The sequence below is a fragment of the Hemiscyllium ocellatum genome, chromosome 28, assembly GCF_020745735.1.
Source record: "Hemiscyllium ocellatum isolate sHemOce1 chromosome 28, sHemOce1.pat.X.cur, whole genome shotgun sequence".
Lineage (NCBI taxonomy): Eukaryota > Metazoa > Chordata > Chondrichthyes > Orectolobiformes > Hemiscylliidae > Hemiscyllium > Hemiscyllium ocellatum.
The window spans coordinates 32,788,171-32,808,848 of record NC_083428.1 but is presented as its reverse complement, the minus strand read 5'-3'; the positions used below and the strand labels follow the sequence as shown (position 1 = coordinate 32,808,848).

General features: G+C 42.2%; 2 protein-coding genes and 1 long non-coding RNA gene across 3 annotated transcripts in view; 2 read left to right on the top strand and 1 right to left on the bottom strand.

The window, feature by feature from the left end:
* The window catches only part of LOC132829120 (uncharacterized), a 91,447-nt gene extending 77,361 nt beyond the window's left edge, over positions 1 to 14,086 (top strand). Inside the window, exon 4 of the long non-coding RNA XR_009646209.1 lies at positions 13,922 to 14,086. This is a non-coding gene — a long non-coding RNA (uncharacterized LOC132829120). The remainder of the gene's footprint in view (positions 1 to 13,921) is intronic.
* Positions 7,052 to 8,392, top strand: LOC132829145 (beta-1,3-galactosyl-O-glycosyl-glycoprotein beta-1,6-N-acetylglucosaminyltransferase-like). The gene has a single exon (XM_060846484.1). The coding sequence runs from the start codon at positions 7,052 to 7,054 to the stop codon at positions 8,390 to 8,392; it is 1,341 nt and encodes a 446-aa protein (XP_060702467.1).
* Positions 14,087 to 15,454: 1,368 nt separating the features above from the next.
* Positions 15,455 to 20,678, bottom strand: part of LOC132828872 (caytaxin-like) — a 45,457-nt gene continuing 40,233 nt past the window's right edge. The window contains exon 12 of the mRNA XM_060846049.1: positions 15,455 to 16,192. The gene's annotated coding sequence lies outside the window, so the exon portion shown is untranslated. The remainder of the gene's footprint in view (positions 16,193 to 20,678) is intronic.

Sequence of the window (20,678 nt, the reverse complement as noted above, 5' to 3'; positions counted from 1 at the left end):
TAGTTCGCTCTTGAATTGGATTACTATTCAATAATATTGTCACTATGTGACTATAGTTTTAGCATTGCCAATCTTTCTGCTATCTCACACATTACAATCAGCGTCCTGTCTCTAACACATCTATACAAATGTAGAACCATTAAAAAAAACTATTTTCTAATCAACCCGCTCAAAGATATTATGACAACCCTCTGGAACAAGTGGCAGATCTCCTGACTCAGAGGTAGACATGCTTCTACTGTGCCACAAAAAATGTAGATATTATGGTATTTTCCACCCATCACTAAAGTAATTGGTTAATCTGCTTTAAACTAAGGAAGGTAGCTGAATATAGCAAACATACAGCATTTTAAAATATGAGCATGAAAAGATATCGGAAGCAAAATAGAGATTGGGTTCAGCTCTAGAATTCACCTCAGTCATTCATAAAAATGCACTGTTTCTTTAATGTGACAAATGAAATTGACCAGTGGATGATTGACATCACAGGGGACAGGATGGGTTGCTGCCTGGGCCAATCAGCTTGTCAGAGAGGCAGGCTTTGAAAAGGTGGACTTAGTGCTTGCTGCTGCTTTTGGTCAATGCAAAGTGGGAGTCAGGCAGGTTACAGTGATAATCTACTTCTAAAAAAGTGGTAAGTGCTGTTTTAACTCGGAATCACTTACAATTAACTAGAGCCTTAGTGCTCCAAGTCAGTGAAAAGGGCTTCTTATAAAAAAGACAATGGATCATTTTGAAAAAAAATCTCAGGAGTTTTTTAAAGCATTGGGAGATTTTTGTCTTTATATTTCTTTAGCCTATAAATCGGGATTTCTGTTGTAATTTAATCAATGTGTTAGAAAGCTGTAAATGCGAAATTCTTATTCTGAATTCTTGTTACGGGATAGATTGTCATATTTCACTTCTGTGTTCTATATGTTTAATGGCGTTATTTGAGAGGAAAAATCCTACAGAAACACACAAGCTGGAATATCAACAGGAGGATGGAGAGAAGTAAGAAGAAATCTGATCTCTGGGAGAATTTAATGGCTTTAATGATCTATAAAATATTTAACAACTGACAGTTTTACCAAATTAACTCTACATCCCCCTTTTTATGTGGATATTTTCAAGTACTCAAAACAAATTAATCTAGTGGTGTACATAATTGATGCAGAACAAATATAATGTTTAAGGGGTTCTTCTTGGTGGACTATCCCTACCTCTGGGCCAGAACACCCTGGTTGAAGTTCCACTTGTTCTAGGGTTGTGTTGTAACATGCCTGAACAGGTTGATTAATAAGGGCAATGTTGAATTTATGTAGTTATTGTGAATTAGTTTATTTGTATGTTCAATTAGATTTCTGTACTAGACCTAAAAACAGGGATATTGAAACAAATGATACTGAGACATGGGATCTTAATTGATGATTTGGACAACAAACACCATGTGATGCATATCTGACTCCAGTTCAACCTCCGGTCTAGACAGGGCTAGCTGTTCTCATTTAATATGGCAGTTGAGCTCTACGATTCATTCTGGTGTTCCTGAGGGTTAGGAAAGGGAATACAACATAATTATTCTGGAGAACAAGTGTCAATGGTGGCACTCTGCCTCTGAGTCAACAGACTGCAATTTCATATCTTTCAGTCTAAAGACAAAAACCTAGGCTGACATTTCAGAGCAGTGCTGCACTGTCAATGGTTCTGTATTTCAAATGAGATGTTAAACCAAGTCCCTGTCTGTCTGTCTCAGTGGCTATGAAAGATCCCATAATGCAATTTTTAAAAGTTATAGAGGCAATATCCTCAATGTCTTTCTGATAATACCCTATCCTTTTGATTTGATTTGATTTATTATTGTCTCATGTACCTAGGTACAGTGAAAAGCTTTGTTTGGTGTACAGTTACAGGTAGATCATATCACACAAAGTGCATAGGGGTAATAGAACAAAATGAAGAACAGAGAGAAGGTATCCAGTGTGCAAGATGAACATTAAATTTAAAATTTGAGAAGTTCATTCAGAAGTCTGAAAACAGCAGGGAAGGAGTTGTTTTTGAATCTATTCGAACATGTATACAAACTTTTATATCTTCTGCCCAATGGAAGAGAGTAAACTGGAGTGGGAAGGGTCTTTGATAATGTTGATCAATTTCTTTGAAATAAGGAATTATCTGACCATTATTACATTTGATGGGAGCTTGCTGTGCACTGTTGGCTCCGATATTATAATTGTGGCTGCTCTTCAAAAGGACTTTATTGGCTGTAAATTTCATTGGAAAGGATGGCATTATAAAAAAAATGCAAAGGAAATCTAAGTTTTTCTTTTCTTTCTTTGAATCCAACCTTGTTGAAACCTGTTTCTGATCCCTGCCCAGGGGTTGCTTGTGACCATCTCCTCTCCTTCATGATGGAAAACTGCTGCCTGTCCATGTGGAAAATGGTTCTAGAGGGCAACCAGTGAAATTGTGTCGGATAAGAGTTGGCCCTTTTTTTGGAAAGGAAAACTAAGCACAGTTGGAATGTAAGACCAGCTAAATATTGTTTGTGAAGCATAAGTGAGCAATAAATGCAACTGACCACTAGAACAAAACTGGGTGCATTTTATTCCAGGGAATGGAATGTTTGTAGGTGGTTAGGGTAGGGGCATATCCCATCTGTCAGTCTCCAGTACTGGAGAACAATTCCTAATAATTCTGGATTTGATTGGCGAATGGGTTTTGGGAAGAGGGCACCACTTCGGTCCATTACCTCAACCACTGGCAGTGATCTGGTAGCTCATGGTGACTAACCCGGGATTCTAACTGTTACTGCATGACTTACAGTTGTCTCCTTTCATCCTAGTCCTATTGCTGAAGATAGAGCCATGCTGAGGAGGATTAGAAATATGCTGAAATGAACCACCTGTCATTCAAGATTGGGCACTACTGCTGCACAATTATCTGGAATAATTGTGAAATGTGAAGTAGCAATACAAGGATAAGAAAGATCCAGGAACAAAGATAGAAATTGTGCAGATTTTCACTGAAGGTTCTCAGTAAGAGGTGAGATCGAGTTAATCCAACCTTCAGAGATCACCTTTGGGCTCAGTGAAATCACCTGCTACAAAAATAATGCAAGATGTGAAGATCTATAAAGCTAAGGAAGTGGTCAAGGGTAAGAAAACTAACTATTCAAAATAATCCAAAGAAGTGAAACAAGACTTTTGAGAAATAATTGGATGACCTGGTATAGAAATATAGCCTTTCAATGGAGTTTTGACATTCAGTAATTGACCTATACAAGCATTGTTAAGAAAGAAAATTTAGGAATAAAGTTCAAATGAAAATTAACATTTATTCACATGAGGTAGGCATAACTGTCTCAACCAGCTTGCATTGTAAAATCCATAGTTGCCCTTGAGGAGGTGGCACAAGGCAGTATTATTGAACCTCTGCACCTGCAGTGTTGCTCCAGGATTTTGACCCAGTGATAATAAAGTCCAAAGATGTGCAAGTTGGGTAGATTGGCCATGCTAAATTACCTATAGCATTCAGCAATGTGTAGATTAGGCGTATTAGCCATGGGAAATGCAGAGTTACAGGGGATGGGTCTGGGGAGGGAGGTGGTCTTCAGAGGCTCAGTGTAGACTTGTTGGGCCAAATGGCCTGTTTCCAGACTGCAGATTCTATTGAAGGAATGATGACATACTTCTAGGTCAGGATGGTGTATTGCTTGGAGGGCAATTGCAGAGTCCTCTCATGCATCAGCTGGGAAGGGAGCAGAAGTGACAAGTCTGAAACATGCTGTCGAAGAAGTGCTGGAAGTTCTACAGTTTAACTTGTCGATGGAAACATTGCTGCCACTGTGCATTGGTGGAGGGAAGGTGGTGGAAAATATGTCAACCTAATGAGATGCAAAAAGAACTGCAGATGCTGGAATCCAAGACAGACAAGCAAGAGGTTGGAAAAACACTGTAAGCCCAGGCAGCATCAGGAGGTGGAGAAGTCAACATTTTGGGTGTAGCCCTTCTTCAGGACTGAGGATGGTGTAAGGGGAGCTGCAGATAAAAGGGGTGGCAGGGGTGGTGAGGTAGGGAAATTGGTTCTCCAATTTCAAGTAACCTCCCGTCCCATCCTCCAACTCCCTTCCCAGTCCCTCTCCCTCCCTTCCCAGTCCCTCTCCCTCCCTTCCATTCCACTGATCAACCATCCCTTCCAACTACCAACAGGATTCATTCCTCCCATTGACCAACCCACTACCTACCTACATCACCACCCTGCCCTGTCCCTCCTCCACACCCAGCTCCCCCTCCATCTTTATCTGCAGCTCCCCTTACACCCACCCCCAGCCCTGAAGAAGGGTTACACTCAGAACATTGACTTCTCCACCTCCTGGAGCTTTGGTCTGGGCCTCTGGATTGCTAGCCCTATAATACTACTGCTATATCACTACCCCTCCCATCTATGTCCAGATTTTTGATGCAGCATGAAATCTGTTCTTCCAATTGTGTTGGTCACTTTTCGTTTATGCAATGTCCATACAGTTACTCCTAAAATTTCCTTTCAATCTTTCAACTTTTCTCTGCTTCCCTTTATCCATTCGTCACACGTTAACAAAATTGTGCCAATGTCCCAAGTGAAACCATCTGGCAGCCGTATTCTTTCTAAACTGAAGATTGCTTTTCACATCTGCTTAGGATTCTGTTCTCAGTTGCAGTCATGTGGCTTTTCATTGCATTGTCTTGATCCTTGCAAATCTTATCTTGTGTACCCTTGGCAAATGTTTATCAAATGCTTAGTATGCAATTTGGTATGCTTTACGTTTCTTGAATTTATTTTGCAATAGGAGCAAAAGATCGAAGAAACGCTGATCAGGGGACATTTGTAGAAAGAAAAGGCTAGTGTCTTAACCCAGTGATCTTTCCTCAGAATTCAGATTTAGCTAGGTTTTTCCAACAGCTTTTTAAGTCTTATTTCAGATTTCCAGCATCTGCTGTATTTACTCTTAATTTTTGTGAAACTGGTACTTTGCGATGCCTTCCCCTATTGAGACTGGAGGCCTGTAACCAGCAGATGCCACAAGGATCGGTGCTGGGTCCACGACTTTTCATTATTTATATAAATTATTTGGATGTCAACATAGGAGGTATAGTTAGTAAGTTTGCAGATGGCACCAAAATTGGAGGTGTTGTAGATAGCGAAGAAGGTTATATCAGAGTACAACAGGATTTTGATCAGATGGGCCAATAGGCTGAGGAGTGGCAGATGGAGTTTAATTTAGATAAATGCGAGGTGCTGCATTTTGGGAAAGCAAATCAGAACAGGACTTATACACTTAATGGTAAGGTCCGAGGGAGTGTTGATGAACAAAAAGCCCTTCAAGTGCAGGCTCTTGGCTCCTTGAAAATGGAGTCACAGGTAGATATGATAGTGAAGAAGGCATTTGGTATGCTTTCCTTTATTGGTCAGAACATTGAGTACAGGAGTTGGGAGGTCATGTTGCAGATTTACAGGATTAGTTAGGCCACTTTTGGAATATTGCATGCAATTCTGGTCTCCTTCCTATCAGAAGGATGTTATAAACTTGAAAGGTTTCAGAAAAATTTTACAAGGATGTTGTCAGGGTTGGAAGATTTGAGCTATAGGGAGAGGCTGAATAGGCTGGGGCTGTTTTCCCTGAAGTGGTGGAGGCTGAAGGGTGATCTCATAGTGGTTTACAAAATCATGAGGGGCATAGATAGGATAAATAGGCAAAGTCTACTCCTTGGGGTGAGGGAATTCAGAACTAGAGGACTTAATTTTAGGGTGAGATGGGAAAGATATAAAAGGGACCTAAAGGGCGACTTTTTCACGCAGAGGGTGGTGCCTGTGTGGAATAATCTGCCAGGCAAAATGGTGGAGGCTAGTACAATTGCAGCATTTAATGAATAGGAAGGGGTGAGAGCGATATGGACCAAGTGCTGGCAGGTGGGACTAGATTAGATTGGGATATCTGGTCGGCCTGGAAACGTGAGACCAAAGAGTCTATTTCCATGCTGTGCTTCTCGATGACTCTGTGACTGTGCTCTTCCAGTGTCCTGCATGTCAGTCCAGTGGACAGTTGTTTTGGATGTTGCTTGAGCTGCACTTATCTAAGGAAATGCAGCATAATCCATTGCAATTATGACTTGTTGCACGTAGATGATGAACAGGCTTTAAAAGGTTAGGACAAGAGATGCTTGCCACAGAATTCCCAGCTTCTGACCTGTTCTTGTGGTCACAGTACTTGTGGCTGATCCAGTTCAGTTTCTGTTTTTCAAGTAGAACACTTGAAAGTCTTGCATTATTAACCAAGTTTTTAAGTAAACATACTTATTGGCATAGTGTTTATTTCCAGTGTTTTTCTGAGAAGTAATAACTTTTATTAATGTTGTGGATGATATCAATACCAGCCACAATACTTGTATCAATGGGCAGATTTTTTTTCCAGTTCCTTTAGCAGGGCAGTATGGATTTTGTATCATGTTTAAATGAGCATAAAATCACGATGTGATTGTAAAGAGCAGATTCTGAGGATTTGAGTACACTGCCATACATTCAATAGGACCTCTCACCAGCTGTGGTAGAACTGAATATTAAAATAGAAATAATACTAAAGAGATCCCATCAACTCTGCATATTAAAGCAAATGGCTGGAATATTACCACCTCCCCAAAAGACTTGCCTGTATTTCTTTAGAACTGCATCACATTTTGAAAGTATTTCACATTTAATTAACTTGTTTTGAATTATATTCTTCCATAGAGGTTATGGTCATTTTGTGCATAAATCCCATACACTATAATAATAACATTGTTTTGGCTGGTATTGATCAAAGAACTCATTAGAATTGCATTCTGTTTAAGCTAGACTTTTTAAAATGCTGGTGACTAAAATTGTTGTTTGTTGCCTACTTTATGTTTCAGCTTTGCAAAGATAAAGAAGTCCTGTTGTGGAATTTATCTCAGGTTTACTTCATTTCACAGAGCTCACATTGGGAAAAGCATCAATTGAAATCATTTCTTCACAATTTGATAGTTGGAGTTTTCCAAATCTTGTTTTCAGTGTCACAATGATATGGAAATGTAAACAGTTTCTACGGGAGTGCTTTCTAATTCTGCTATTAACTTGCATCACTGTTTTTGTCCTGAATCTTGGTGCCAAGAAGGGTCTCCTAACTTACAACCGGGACTATTTTCCTGTGAAAAGCCAACATTTTACATGGAAAGGTAACTTACCCTCATCTGGTGCTTATAAAGCAAAGTGTTCAGAGCTGGAGGTATTTACAGAATCCCTTTACGATGTGAACTGTACAGCTATTTTACAAGGGGATGTTAGGGAGATCGAGAGAAGTCAACTACTGAAGGTGCAAACTATGTTAGAAATTCTGAATGATTCCTATTATACTGAAGCCACACAGAACTGTGAGAATTTCATAAGGAGCAGAAAATACATCATGTTTGCTCTCAGTAAGGAAGAGGAGCAATTTCCAATTGCTTACTCTGTTGTCGTTCATCAAAGAACTGACCAGTTTGAAAGACTTTTGAGGACAATTTACACACCCCAGAATATTTACTGTATACATATTGATAACAAATCATCTCTTGATTTCAAAATTGCAGTTCACAACATTGCATCCTGTTTCCCAAATGTTTTTATTGCAGGGAAGTTAGAGAATCTTGTTTATGGCTCCTGGTCGAGAGTCCAGGCAGACCTCAACTGCATGGAGGAATTGTTGGCAAGGCATTTAAGCTGGAAGTATTTCATCAATCTGTCTGGTATGGACTTTCCCATCAAAACCAACTCTGAGATCATCCATCAGCTACAGCATTTAGAAGGGGGCAGCAGTTTAGAGTCTGAAGTAGCTACAGGGAGGAAACAATTACATTGGAAATATAGCTTCACAGTGGTCAATAGGAAAATGGTTAAGACAAATATAGTTAAGAAAACAATATCTCATGTGGCCTCCATATTCTCAGGTAGTGCCCACATGGTGGTCGGTAGACAATTTGTTGAACATATCCTTAAGGACCCAAAAGCAAAGCAACTTTTTGAATGGTCAAAGGACACTTATAACCCTGATGAGTTCATCTGGGCCACTCTACAGCGGATGCCTGGTGTTCCTGGCTCTAAACCTTCACATCCTAAGTATGATGTGAGTGATATGAGGTCTATGGCCAGGCTGGTTAAGTGGAAATACTTAGAGGGTGATGTAACAAAAGGAAAAGCCTATCCTTTGTGCACGGGTTCTCATCACAGGTCCATCTGTATTTATGGAGCTGGAGATCTCAACTGGATTCTTCAACAACACCATCTGTTTGCCAATAAATTTGACACTGACGTGGATCCTATTGCACTTCAGTGCCTTGAGCAGTACCTACGGCAGAAAACCATGGTTGGCTGTGGCACATAAGGCCTGTCAAGCATCTATTTATCAAGAGTCAGTACAGTTTACTTTGTACTACCAACTATCTCAATTACTCTTAAATTGCAAGGATCTAATTAGAACAGATTAGTGTCCTTCCCTCAACGTCCGAGCACCTAAAATACCTGTTGAAACAAAATTGTGGTACAAAGGAATCCCCTGGAATGGAAAAGGTTTAGACACAGCCCATGCCACCAAAACAGAGCAATGAGCTACTAATCAGTTTTAAATCCCTGATGTGCTGCTGAATGACTGATGCCCCTTAATACAAACACAGAGGTACAGCATGGAAACAGACCCTTCAGCCCAACCCAACATGCCTACCAGACATCCTAACCTAATCTAGTCCCATTTTCCAGCACTCTCACCCTTTGGGTGAAAATGTTGCCCTTTAGGTCCCTCTTATATCTTTCTCCTCTCACCCTAAACCTATGCCCTCTAGTTCTGGACTCCCACACCCCAGAGAATACATTCTTTTTATCGTACCCATGCCCCTCATGATTTTATAAACCTTTGTAAGGTCACCCTTCAGCCTCTGACACTCCGGGAAAACAGCCCCAGTCTATTCAGCCTCTCCCTAAAGCTCAAATCCTCCAACACTGCAACACCCTTTTAAATCTTTTTGGAACTCTTTCAAGTTTCACAACATCCTTCTGATAGGAAGGCGACCAGAATTGAATGCAATATTTCAAAAGTGGTCAAACCAATGTCCTTTACAACTGCAACATGACCTCCCAACTCCTATACTCAATGCTCTGACCAAGAAAGGAAAGAATACCAAACACCTTATTTACTATCTATCTGCAACTCTACTTTCAAGGAGCTATGAACCTGCACTGAAAGGTATCTGCTCAAAACACTTCCCAGGACCTTACCATTAAATGTATAAATCCTGCTAAGATTTGCTTTCCCAAAATGCAGCTCTTTGCATTTATCTAAATTAAATTCCATCTGCCACTCCACAGTCCATTGACCTATCTGATCAAGATCCCGTTGTATTTGGAGGTACCTTTCTCCACTACACCTCCAATTTTAGTGTCACCTGCAAACTTAGTAACCATACCAAGTCATTTATAGAAATGATGAAAAGTAGTGGACCCAGCACCGATCCTTGTGCACTCCATTGGTCACAGTCTTTCAGTCTGAAAAAGAACCCTCCACCACCACCCTCTGTCTTCTACCTTTGAGCCAGTTCTGTATCCAAATGGCTAGTTCTCCCTGTATTCTGAGAGATCTAACCTTGCTAACCAGTCTCCCATGGGGAACCTTGTCGAATGCCTTACTGAAGTCAATATAGATCATGTAGATCATGTCCACCTCTCTGACCTCATCAAACCTCTTTGTTACTTCTTCAAAAACTCAATCAAGTTTGTGAGACATAATCTCCCACGCACAAAGCCATGTTGGCTATCCCTAATCAGTCCTTGCCTTTCCAAATACATGTACATCCTGTCCCACAGGATTCCCTCCAACAACTTGCCCACCATCAATGTCAGGCTGACCATTCTATAGTTCCCTGGCTTTTCTTTACCACCTTTCTTAAATAGTGGCATCATGTTAGTCAACCTCCAGTCTTCTAGCACCTCACCTGTGACTATTGATGATACAAATATCTCAGCAAGGGGTCCAGCATTCACTTCCCACAGAGTACTAGTACCTGAAAGAAAAATAAAGTTTGGCCAAGATTTGTTTAAACTCTCACAACAATTGGAGGAGACCTGTGTTTAATACAGTGAGTGTAAATGAACCAAGATTAAGGCTGTCTGAGCAGTACATAGTAACAGCCAAGCAGGAACTACCCAGTGTCACAACTGACACCTGATCACTCCATTATAAAAAGCATTAGGGGATGTCCAAATTTTTTCTTTGTAACTAGACCCATTTTGTTGTAGCAAGGGAGCAATGTGAAGAATTCTGTCTATCAGTCCACCACTCTTAGTCATAGTTAGAATACAATGTTCAGAAGGAATCATAATAAAAAAATGGGAATTATAGATCATTAAGTCATCATCCTAATAAATGTGTTGGAATCAATTATTATCAAGAGACAAATCATCTGTACAACAATGCCCTCTAATAGCAGTCAGCCTGCAATCAGAATGAGAAGATCCTGCCTGATCCTTACAGAGGCAGCATCCCAAGTTGACTGCAGAAATCCTTATGATGTGTATTAAAGGCACCAGGGACCTGGGTTTGATGGCAGCCTCAGGGGACCGTGTATGTGGAGTTTATACATTCTCCCCATGTCATGCTCTGGTTTCCCCCTTTACTCCAAAGATGTGCAGGTTAGGAGAATTGGCTTTGCTTGCCCTGTAGTATCCTGGAGGGGGGGGGGGCAGCAGGGAATGTGCAGTCTATGTGGGTTAACTATGATAAATGCAGGGTAACGGGGATATGGTAGAAGTCAGGGTCTGGGTGGGGTGCTTTTCAGAGGGTCAAGTCGAAAAGCCTCTTTCTGCACTGAAAGAATTCTATGAATACTTTAATAGGTAGAGTGAGTCTTTTAGATCAATTGAGCCTCTTAATGAAGAATTATCTTGAGATTTTTAAAATTAATTACTTGCAGCATATATTCACTCCATTCATCAGTTCAGAGGTTGGATTCTAGAGATTTGGCCACGGGGGAAACATACCTTGGTAGTTTTGCATGTAACCTCAGCACTGCTTTGGATAACAGCAGGTATTATAAATCCAACATAGGAGGTAAAGGAGATAAAATATTTTTATATTTTTTTGATAACTGAAATGGAATATACAGGAGAAGGAGAAAAATAAATATTAGTGTACCATGGAATAAGGACATACAAGTCTACTATGTAAATAATTGGGAATGGTAGATTAACAGAATTACTTTTGAACTAAGATACAATTTAGAACAGAAATGACATTTTGTAACTAATGCGACTTATTTTGATAATTATAAATGTATCTACTATTTATTAGTGCTGGTATGATTCTAATCATAAAAAATAATTTTGTTCAGACTCATTATGATTCTTGAAAAATAAGGGCCAATTTATTTCTCCATTAGCTCATGTTAATCACCTTGAGAGATTAGCAAATATGATGCAAACTTGTTGACGGAGGCTGTTTGTGGGTTAAATTTAAGTGCCATTTATTCCAAACTGGAACTGAGTCATGGATTACCCGTTGTAATGAACAACAAGCTTGTGTATTTTTATGGTGACTTTAACATAAAATTTCTTACATCACTTCACGGGAACATTATAAAACAAAACTGGACTCAAGAGCTACATCGGAGGCATTCGAGTAGACAGAGAGAAGATTGACGAGAGTAGGTTTTAAGGAGTTGAAAGAGGATCTGATTACAAAAACTAGACAGATAAAGGCAAGGAGGGGTTGGAAAATTAGATTGGGAATTCTAAAATTGAGGCATTGGTTAGCTGGGGCCAATGCAGGAAGCACGGAGGAATGGGTAAATAGTATTTGGTGAAAATTAGTACACACAGGTAGCAGAGTTTTAGAAGATAAAATCTACAGAAGATAAAATGTGCGAAGGTCAGCCAGGAGTTTACTGGAAGAATGATTAGATTAGATTAGATTACTTAGTGTGGAAACAGGCCCTTCGGCCCAACAAGTCCACACTGACCCTCCGAAGAGAAACCCACCCAGCCCCATACCCCCACACCTAACACTACAGGCAATTTAGCATGGTCAATTCACCTAACCTGCACTGTGGGAGGAAACTGGAGCACCTGGAGGAAGCCCATGGGTGCTTCACAAATGAAGTCCAGAGGGAACAGATATTGGTGAGGGTTTCAGCAGTGTAACATTCAGCACTTAGCTCAGCTCATCCAGCAGTGGAAATTCACAACTTACAGTAAATGTGCAGTTGAATATTCATTTGAAGTCAAGTCTGACACTAAGACTTTGAACAGTCTGGTTCGGCCTCAGCTAATTTCAAGGAAAATACAGAGTTTGTGGTGTGGACCTAAGACAATGGTTTCAATATTCCAGTGTTTCAGTGGAAGTAATTTCTGCTCATCTAGTACTGACAATTTTGTTACATGAGTCAACAGAAAGGGGGAATGGGGGGGTGGACGGTGGGGGTAGGGGTGGGGAGGCATTGAGGTCAAGCTGGGTATGAAGGCCAGCAGGGTGGCTCAGTGGTTATCACTGCTGCCTCACAGCACCAGGGATCCGGGTTCAATTCCAGCCTTGGGCGACTGTGTGGAGTTTGCATGTTGTCCCTGTGTTGGCATGGGTGTGCTCCGGTTTCCTCCCACAATCACAACGATGGGCAGGTCAGGTAAATTGGCCATGTTAAATTGCTCATAGTGTTTAGGAATGTGTAGGCTAGGTGCATTGGTCAGAGGTAAATACATGGAAGGGGAATGGGTTTGGCTAGGTTAGTCTTCAAAGGGTTGGTGTGGACTTGTTGGGCTAAAGGACCTGTTCCCACTCTTGTAGGGATTCTATGATAGTGTACATGAGAAAAGGAACTGATTTTAGATGAAAGTCAGCACTTGAGAAATAATGGGTGGGTGTGGGAAAGGAGGAGTCAACAACAGATATTCAGGGGACACCAAAAGTAAAATATTTTTAAGACAAAAGATTTCTTTGCCAAAAATAACGTTCATCTCAACAATGACTGCATGGCACCTGTGCCAACTGTTTATTTTTATAACAACTGAAAACATTGAATAGCCAAAGCATTAGGCATCAACTGGTTAAATATCCAGTTTACATTAATGGTATCACTGACTTTGTAAACAGGCCAAAACCCTTGGCAATAACTCACTCAGGAATGCTGCAACACTGCTCCATGAAGGAATGGGTCTGAGCTCCACATGTCCACAACAAGCTGCTGGATTCAATTATGCTGCCTTAGGTGTTGCCAAGTGCAGGACAAGGCCTTTAACAGAAAGAACGTAAAACTACTGGTTTGATTTAATATGATCTTTTCACATTCTGGGATAGATCTGCTTCTCAACAGCACCTGATTCCCTCTGGTCAGTGAAAGCACACCTTCTGTCTTAGCTTCATTAAAAGCCCCACAGCCAGTCTGATCTTGAATAAAGACCAGACTTTTTTTAGATTTTTTTTTAGATTAGATTACTTACAGTGTGGAAACAGGCCCTTCGGCCCAACAAGTCCACACCAACCCGCCGAAGCGCAACCCACCAATACCCCACATTTACCACTTACTTAACACTACGGGCAATTTAGTATGGCCAATTCACCTGACCTGCACATCTTTGGACTGTGGGAGGAAACCGGAGCACCCGGAGGAAACCCACGCAGACACGGGGAGAACGTGCAAACTCCACACAGTCTGTCGCCTGAGTCGGGAATTGAACCCGGGTCTCCGGCGCTGTGAGGCAGCAGTGCTAACTGCTGTGCCACCGTGCCGCCCAAATGGAGCAATCAAACGGAATGATGAGGAGATGGCTTCCTGAAGGCCCAAATGAGACCTCCTCGGACCCAATGCAACTTCCTTCAATTTTTAACCGATCTGTGAAATCAATGTAATGTGGAATTTATCATTTGTCCTAGGAGCCACGAGTAGCCTGTGGATTTGGGCAAACCTATGCTCTATCTACGTCGGGAGCCCCATTTAAAAGAACTGGGAGCATCAACAAAAGCTGGATTGATTCCTGTGCCCTCCTTGTTGCTCAGTAACAGAGCGAAAGGATGTTACTGATTAAAGATTAAGTTGTAAATGGTAACTTTGTTTCTTTCTCCACTCCTGCAACCAGCATTTGCTGCACCTTTCCAGCACTTCCTTTTTAAAAATTCAGATTTCCAGAATCTGCAGCATTTTGCTGTATTAAGAGGGTGTTCAATTCCATGGCTTTCGCCACTTCCCAGGAGCAGAACCGCACCATTTGGGGGAAGTTACAGGTGTTCCTATGAAAAGCCACAGACAGACGAAAAAAAACACTGATTTGAAAGAACTCAACACTAAGGTGTTCAAGAAAAATCCATCAAGGAGTTCCACAAGATTTGTTCACTAAGAGTTCCAGTGTAGACAATAGGTAACAAATTATCATGATGTTGTCTTAAAGATCACAAAGTGGGACAAATATTTCCAGCAAGTTTTACAATTTTTGTAGCTGTTAATTACACACTGGGCTGGTCACACTGCAGCATAGGGAGCAAGCATGTTAGACAAGAGCTTGAATTTAAGTCAACAATTCTGAGCAATTAATGACAATGAAAATTAAAAAGGTTTTAAAACTGTACACATAATAACATTCAAAGTGAACGATGATTACAACGAGAATTATTAAACCAACAAAAAATACTTGCAGTAACTTACCCATCAATTGGGAATTTTCAACTTATTTGACCAATCTGATTGTCAGCTGGGTGTTTGTTTCACCTGATTGGTCAGCCTTCACTCTCTGCCACCACAGCAGGTTAATCTTCAGACAGTTATACCTTCCACTCTCACCTTACTAATCCAGTGAAACAGCATTTCTGTAGTTCTCCCTCTCCCTATTTCCTCTCAAAGCACTGACTTGCTGTAAGTAGTTTCCATAGGCAATGATTGTCTTTTAGCGCCCTTCCCTCAATCATTGATGGGATCACAGGCACCTTCTTGACATTTTTTGTCCCCTAATATCCCAGAAACTGGTAGTAGGAGTGACTGAACTGAATAGGAGTAGGCCACCTGACAGATACTGTCTTTACTCACCTTAAAACAAGCCTCACATCACCAATGCCCTCTCCACAAAGCCCCACAGATGCCAACCATTGAACACCTACACTGCCACTCCAGCTGTGATCAGTTAACTAGTAGAGGCCAGGGACTGACTCAGAGATTGACTCAGACACTCCTGGTCACACAGGAAGAACATATTGTGTTCAGCGTCATTTATTTCATTCCACAATAGAATTCTAAAACTTTTGAGATCACCTTACAGATTAATGATGCACTGGTACAGACTCTTTCACCTACCCACCTACCCCTCCCCTACACTCTCCTCCATAACCCCCATCCATGGTTTAGTCATTTTTATATTTAATATTATATGTTATCAGAGTGGTGCTGTTCAGTGGACAAAAATCAAAAAAATTGCCTATGCACCAACGTTAGCCTCGAGTAATTATGTTTCGAATGCTGTAAAAGATTCCTATTCTGCCTTAACAGAAAGCTGAAATGTAGCAATATGATCTTTCCCAGACCCATCATCTTTGGAATCCTCATTACCCATCACTGCTGAAAGTGGAGAATCCTTTTGTAGAGCCCTTTAATACAACAGAACTGGCAAAGAACACCTAAGGCTTGCTTACATGAAAAACCTACTGCCTTCATTGGATTGTTAGTAAGCGACTCTCGTGTAAGAGTTGGTTAAGGAGAGAATTAAGTTTGGGTTTTGACATTTGCACAACAGATTATCCAGATCAGCCTTGAAGCCAACAAAGATTCGGAGTATCGGAGGGAAATTGGTGCCCATGGAGCCCACAATACGGCAACATCAGTGCTTCAGTAAATTAGGGGAAGAAATAGAGATATGAGTTGATTCTCAACAGCTATGCTTAGGGTACTCTTTTGGCAATAGGATTATGACCATATCCCACATATTTTTTATGGTTATGACATAAGAAACTCCATGTCATGTTAAAATGGCCTGATCAATGGCAACTGAGTTCCAATGAACTCGGGGCCCAGTGTCTGCATCCTGGAATCAGTGGCAGAGAGTGAAAGTCAATTCTTATAACCATCAAACTTGGTCACATTATTTCAAAAGAACTTTCTTGTCATGAACTTCATCCAGTTTTCTCTGAATTCCAGCTTTTGATCTGAAGGTTCTTAGCTTCCTAAAATGGAAAGATACAGACTGGTCACAGTTGGTACATTACAATAATCCTGACTGAATACCTACACTTTAACCTTGAGCTTCAATATCTCATGCATGAATTGTCAGCTTTCCAGGTGTCCTGATAGGAAACTCAGTTACATAGACCAGGAATATCCCAATGGACCAAAATTAAAATTTCCCATTTCTTTCACCCTCCATTTCCTTGATATTCCCCAAGTTGGCGCTGGGCATAATCAGTGTGGTTCCCATTCATCATCACCTTGCAGTGATTCCGGTTGTGAAATAGACAGGTACAATGGGGGCTGGATTGGATCACTTCTAACGTATGATGCCCTCACAATGGAATATCCTGACACCACACATTGCCTGGGCTTGTACGTAAAGATTCGTCACATCAGAGGTACCAGAAGTCAGACAGAATCAATGAGATCTACACCTCAGTGTGAGGCACTGGACAAGACAGAAGTTTGGGCTGGGGGCAACTGAATAATAAGTTTAATAATAGATCTATGTCCATCCCTTCTGCCTGCATCTATTACAATGGGGTTTCACTTTAAACTGCCCGCTTCTACTATATACTTACATCAGTAGGCGAGTTTTATAATTTAGAAATTGTCCTGATCCAATCACATAGCAATAAAATAGACCATTCATCCCTATGATCAGATTTAGTATGAATCACACCCCCATCTGAAACTTTGTCTTGGTCTTATCAAAATATTCTTTCTCCATCACAAGCTTATCCACATTCCCCTCAAATGTAGATCAGTCAAACAAAAGTCCTGATTCACAGATTTATTTGGAATGCATTGCTGATGTATCTCTGATCAGAAATGTACAACAGTGTAGGGCTTGGGGCTGCAGCAAAAGAACTCCGAGTTTTCCTCCACTTTCAGACACAGATTACCGGAGCTGTGAGGAAAGGGGACAGCTGTTTGCATTTTGGTTGAGAAAATCAATGGGTCTTTCCCACAGCCTTTGTCTTGGTAGCCTTTCGAACAGGGAGACGGCACAACACAATGACTATCTGTGTGCACGGACAGGAAGACAGGAAAATACTGAAGGTACAGTGCTTAACTCCAACAAGCTGAAATGCAGAACATTTATGGCCATGCATTGATTTGGAGATGCCGGTGTTGGACTGGGGTGTACAAAGTTAAAAACCACACAACACTAGGTTATAGTCCAACAGGTTTAATTGGAAGCACACTAGCTTTCGGAGCGTCGCTCCTTCATCAGGTGGTAGTGGAGGGCTCAATCCTAACACAGAATTTATAGCAAATATTTACAGTGTGATGTAACTGAAATTATACATTGAAAAATTGATTGTCAGTTAAGCCTTTCGTCTGTTAGAATCTAACGTGGTATTCCAACAGATGAAAGGCTGAACTGACAATCAATTTTTCAATGTATAATTTCAGTTACATCACACTGTAAATATTTGCTATAAATTGTGTGTGTTAGGATTGAGCCCTCCACTACCACCTGATGAAGGAGCGACGCTCCGAAAGCTAGTGTGCTTCCAATTAAACCTTTTGGACTATAACCTGGTGTTGTGTGATTTTTAACCATGCATTACTTTGTGTTGAGATGCCCCTTGGTGGTCAGACTGAGTCCTGCAGGATTGCGGATCCTCACAGCACCATAGTGCCTAATATGGCTAAGAATTTATATCAACTTGAAAGAGTTCAGAATTAAAGCAGTTAATTGAAGAACAATGGATTGAAAATAAGATTTACAAAGTATTAAATGTGTATCAATTTGCACAAACACTAAACTTGAGATAACTCACTAAATGAGAAAGTATGCAATACATTTACGCTAGCAAACATTTGAAGGCATTCCCACAGAAAGATCAAAAGTAGATGCTGGATTTGGGGGCTGAATCATGATGTGCTGAAAATGTTTTGCTGGAAAAGCGCAGCAGGTCAGGCAGCATCCAAGAAACAGGAAATTCGACGTTTCGGGCATAAGGCCTTCATCAGGAACGGCTGAATCATGATGGCAGGGTTAGGAGAGGTGGCATGACACTGATTAACCAGATGGGATTTGACAAAGTTATTAAAGGAAGAGGTAAAAATGACCCACAATTGTAACAGGGTAAACAGAGATGGCAAACCAAAGGACTGGAGAACACAAGGAAGCATTTGCAGAAATAGGATACAGCAAGGTGGTGGGAGGGATTTGAAGATGAGGATTTGAAATACAATATGACAGAGAGAATGTAAATCAGTACTGACAAGAAAGAGTGGCGAGTAGGATTAGGCATCTTCCGCAGCTACACTGGCACCATCCCCCACTTTTTCCTCCACTACATCGATGACTGTATTGGCGCTGCCTCATGCTCCCATGAGGAGGTTGAACAGTTCATCCACTTTACCAACACCTTCCACCCCGACCTCAAATTTACCTGGACCTTCTCAGACTCCTCCCTCCCCTTCCTAGACCTCTCCATTTCTATCTCAGGCGACCGAATCAACATGGACATATACTATAAACCGACCGACTCCCACAGCTACCTAAGACTACACCTCCTCCCACCCTGCCCCCTGTAAAAACGCCATCCCATATTCCCAATTCCTTCGTCTCCGCTGCATCTGCTCCCAGGAGGAACAGTTCCAATACCGAACAACCCAGATGGCCTCCTTCTTCAAAGACCGCAATTTCCCCCCAAACGTGATCGACGATGCCCTGCACCGCATCTCCTCCACTTCCCGCTCCTCTGCCCTTGAGCCCCGCCCCTCCAATTGCCACCAGGACAGAACTCCACTGGTCCTCACCTACCACCCCACCAACCTCCATATACATCGTATCATTCGTCGTCATTTCCTTACCTCCAAACGGACCCCACCACCAGAGATATATTTTCCTCCCCTCCGCTATCAGCATTCCAAAAAGACCACTCCCTTGTCAGGTCCACACCCCCCACCAACCCAACCTCCACTCCCGGAACCTTCTCCTGCAACCGCAAGAAATGCAAAACTTGCGCCCACACCTCCTCCCTTACTTCCCTCCAAGGCCCCAAGGGATCCTTCCGTATCCACCACAAATTCACCTGCACCTCCACACACATCATTTACTGCATCCGCTGCACCCGATGTGGCCTCCTCTATATTGGGGAGACAGGCCGCCTACTTGTGGAACGTTTCAGAGAACACCTCTGGGACACCCGGACCAACCAACCCAACCACCCCATGGCTCAACACTTTAACTCCCCCTCCCACTCCACCAAGGACATGCAGGTCCTTGGGATCCTCCATTGCCAGACCATAGCAAAACGATGGTTGGAGGAAGAGCGCCTCAGCTTCCGCCTGGGAACCCTCCAACCACAAGGGATGAACTCAGATTTCTCCAGTTTCCTCATTTCCCCTCCCCCCACCTTGTCTCAGTCAAATCCCACGGACTCAGCACCGCCCTCCTAACCTGCAATCTTTTTCCTGACCTCACCGCCCCCACCCCCACTCCGGCCTATCACCCTCACCTTGACCCACCTATCGCATTTCCAACGCCCCTCCCCCAAGTCCCTCCTCCCTACCTTTTATCCTAGCGTGCTGGACACACTTTCCTCATTCCTGAAGAAGGGCTCGTGCCCGAAACGTCGATTCTCCTGCTCCTTGGATGCTGCCTGACCTGCTGCGCTTTTCCAGCAACACATTTTCAGAGTAGGATTAGGTATCAGGTTTGGCAAAATGACATCAATGTCACATTCAACCAAGTGTGGCATCAAGGAGTCCTCGAGCAAAAGTGGTAATCAGGGCAAACACTCCACTGGTTGGAGTCATATTTAGCACACAGGAAGATGGTTGTGGTTGTTAGAGGTCAGTCAGCCCAGCTCCACGAAATCTCTGCAGGAATTTCTTAGGGTAGTGTCCTGGGCCCAACCATTTTCAGCTGCTTCATTGATGACCTTCCCTCCATCATAAGGTCTGAAGTGGGGATGTTTGCTGATCTAATATTCAGCACCATTTGTGACTCCTCATTTACTGAAGCAGTCCACGTTCAACTGCAACAAGATCTGGACAATATCCATATTTGGGCTGAAAAAGCTGGTCAGGCAGCATCCGAGCAGCAGGAGAATTGACATGTCAAGCATGAGCTCTTCATCGGGAGTGTGAGGAATGTTGCGTTGGGAAGGGATGGAGGCCAAGGGGGCTGGAGGGGGATGGAGCTGGGGGCAAGGTAGCTGGAAATGTGATTGGTATGTGAAGGTGGGGGGGGGGGGGGGGGGTGATGGTGATAGGTCAGAGTAGAAGATGGAGCATTTTAGGTGGGAAGGAAGATGGACAGGTAAGATAGTTCAAGTGCCGAGTTGGAGGGTTGGATCTGGGATAAGGTGGGATGAAGGAGAGATGAGGAAACTGGTGAAATTGACGTTGATCCAATGTGATTGGAGGGTACCAAGGTGGAAGATGTGCTCCTCTCACAGGGGTTGGGTGGTTAGACTTTGGCAGTGGAGGCGGCCCAGGACTTGCATGTCCTTAGTG

Excerpts from the sequence above, each read along its gene's own strand:
- LOC132829145 (XM_060846484.1), top strand. The coding sequence starts at position 7,052 with ATGATATGGAAATGTAAACAGTTTCTACGGGAGTGCTTTCTAATTCTG.